This window comes from Acanthisitta chloris, unplaced genomic scaffold, assembly GCF_000695815.1.
Source record: "Acanthisitta chloris isolate BGI_N310 unplaced genomic scaffold, ASM69581v1 scaffold22649, whole genome shotgun sequence".
NCBI lineage: Eukaryota > Metazoa > Chordata > Aves > Passeriformes > Acanthisittidae > Acanthisitta > Acanthisitta chloris.
This window is the reverse complement of record NW_008693385.1, coordinates 1-2,397: the sequence shown is the minus strand read 5'-3', so window position 1 is coordinate 2,397 and position 2,397 is coordinate 1. Positions and strand designations below refer to the sequence as shown.

At 51.1% G+C, this 2,397-nt stretch overlaps 1 protein-coding gene across 1 annotated transcript in view; it reads right to left on the bottom strand.

Moving 5' to 3' along the window:
* The window catches only part of LOC103810164 (methyl-CpG-binding domain protein 4-like), a 3,439-nt gene extending 1,053 nt beyond the window's left edge, over positions 1 to 2,386 (bottom strand). The window contains exons 1-5 of the mRNA XM_009083056.1: positions 2,328 to 2,386; positions 2,057 to 2,180; positions 949 to 1,039; positions 183 to 331; positions 1 to 18 (exon numbers count right to left, since the gene is read on the bottom strand). The exon at positions 1 to 18 is cut by the window's left edge and continues 148 nt beyond it. Coding sequence (XP_009081304.1) covers positions 1 to 18; positions 183 to 331; positions 949 to 1,039; positions 2,057 to 2,180; positions 2,328 to 2,386 — 441 coding nt within the window. The remainder of the gene's footprint in view (positions 19 to 182; positions 332 to 948; positions 1,040 to 2,056; positions 2,181 to 2,327) is intronic.
* Positions 2,387 to 2,397: the final 11 nt, after the last annotated feature.

Sequence of the window (2,397 nt, the reverse complement as noted above, 5' to 3'; positions counted from 1 at the left end):
AACCCCATGAGCAGAGGGCTGGGAATTCTCCTGCACTGTCTCAGGTGAGCTCTTCTAAGGCAACAGTTCCCAACCACAGATCATTGTTTCACATTGACACAAGTTAGTATGTCAATTCTTGCCTTAATGCCATTAAAGCTGCTGCTCCACCCCTGTGCCACTTCCCAACACTTACACAGCACCAACCTGTGCTTACCTGAAGTTTTGTTGAGAAATATGGTGGCAATGAGCAGCTTCCACGGGTCATGGAAGAGTGTCTCCTGGACCAGGTTGAAAGGAGAACGTGGAGGAGTCCATTTCCTGAGGCCCTTCCTCCTGGGTGAGCAGAGGGCTGTGCAGAGGGAACACAGGAACATTTACTGGGCAGGAAGGGATGGATTTACCTATCAGTTAGAGATAGTTTTAAACATTAAGACCTGTTGGAGAATGGCTAAGAGAGCAAGGACACAGTCCTGGGAATGCACTGTACAAGCAAGGCTCTGGAAATTGTAACATATATAGATAGGGAGTAACTCAGCTTGGCAGAAGGCAACTTAACTTGGCAGAAGGCAGGGGCAAGTTGTCCTTGAGGGTGAGACAAACAAGTTTGAGACAAACAGCTAAGAATGCAGCCAAGCCTGAGAAAGTAAGAAAGAATCCTCACAGCTGTAACTGCAAGTAGGGAGAGTACCTGAGTGCTATCTTTAGAGCTTAGCCAATTATAAATGATTGATAGTTCTGTGCTTGGCATGCACTGTATAAACAAGAGCCTGTCGGACAATAAAGGGGGAGCTTGCTTTATCACTCATACGGAGTCGGCCGCTTGCTTCCCCGCGCGGAACTTTCCCAGCAAAGACCTTTGAAGCAGATTCTGTTCGTGGGGGCACTGCGTGTGGGTGGAGCAAGGCAGTCCCCACACAGCCCTATCTCTCTTCCATAAAAAATATGTATCCCTAGATAGTACAATACCTTTCTTGGTGAATTTACTGGAAAAATAGGGGCTTGTTTTCCTTCTCTCCACTTGAGGTTGTGGGACAGACTCTTCTGTAAAGGAACAAACCTTCAGCATTAGGAAGAAGAACCAAGTACTTCGGTGTTACATTTCACACACCATTTCTATGTTATGCTGTGATGGAAACAGAAGGAATTCTTGTGTACAGAACCTAGATGTGTCTTAGGTCCCCTCCAGGTTATTATCCCACACTGCAGAGCTGAATTGCTCAGAACAGGAAGTGCCAGTGGTGAATAAATCTGCATTAAACACTGATGGATAAGGAAATGAGAGATTTGGTGGTCAGAGCAGCTGGACCCAAGACAGAACACTTGTCTCAGTCAGGAGAGCCTGGCAGGACATGAGGATTTGGACCACACTCTGCTCACACACACACCTACCTGGTGCCACTGTGACAGCCGTGGAGCTCGTCCTGTCCCACGACTCAGCATTCTCCTCAGTGGGGGATGTGCCATCCTGGTTCCTCACACTCCCCTGATCTGCCTCCCTCCCTGACTCCAGGCCGGGGGTTTTCTGCTTAGACCCCACAGATGGTGTGTCCCTGGAGCCTGTTCCCTCAGGCCTCTCCTCTGGCAGGTGCTCCAGTTCCCTCTGCCACCTCAGCCATGTGCCTGACCCTGCACTGCACACTTCTGACAGAGCCTTCCCTGCACCCTCAGGGGCAGCAGGGAATTCTTCAGTGGGACCACCCACACCCCGACTGTCAGCCCCACATGTGTCTGTTTGTCCACAGAACCTCTTGCTCTGAACACACACAGCCTCCTGTGTGCCACAGACTCTCCTCTGCCTCTTGTCCTGGGTGTCACCTTGGCTCTTCCTGGCTGAGCTCTTCCCAGTTTTCCTGCGCTGTACACTTCTCCCACCTGCTCTCTTTCTTTTGGTTTGCAAACCCTCCATGACCAAATCTGTGCTTTCCACAGTGGATGTAACATCTTTGAGATGTCCATTCCCAGTCTGGGTGTTCTGCATTACAGTCTCAGCACTGTTCTGTACATGGAGCACTTGGCTGTGAGACTGCTCCTTCCTCAGGACAGTCCTGGCAGCTCTTGTGCCACACTCCCTCACCCTCGAGCCTGTGCTCCCCCGGGGAGCTGTGAAATCAAAGTCTGTTGCTCTCAGCCTTGTCTCCCCAATGTTCTGCAAATACTGCACAATTGATCGTTTCGACCTCAGCTTCTTCCCTTCAGGGCTGGGGAGGAAAGGGAAGCAAATTAGTGATGACTTCTTCACACGCTGGCTGAAAACACCATCATGGTACTTAAACACCCCAAGCAGAGCCGTCATGGTGATGTGTGGCCAAGCTGCTGCAGCTCAGCCGAGCTGGCTCCGAGCTCACCTGATGAACCACACGTCGAACCTCCCGGCGGTCCTGCCCGTTTGCCGCTGCTTGCACATCCGCAGCCAGC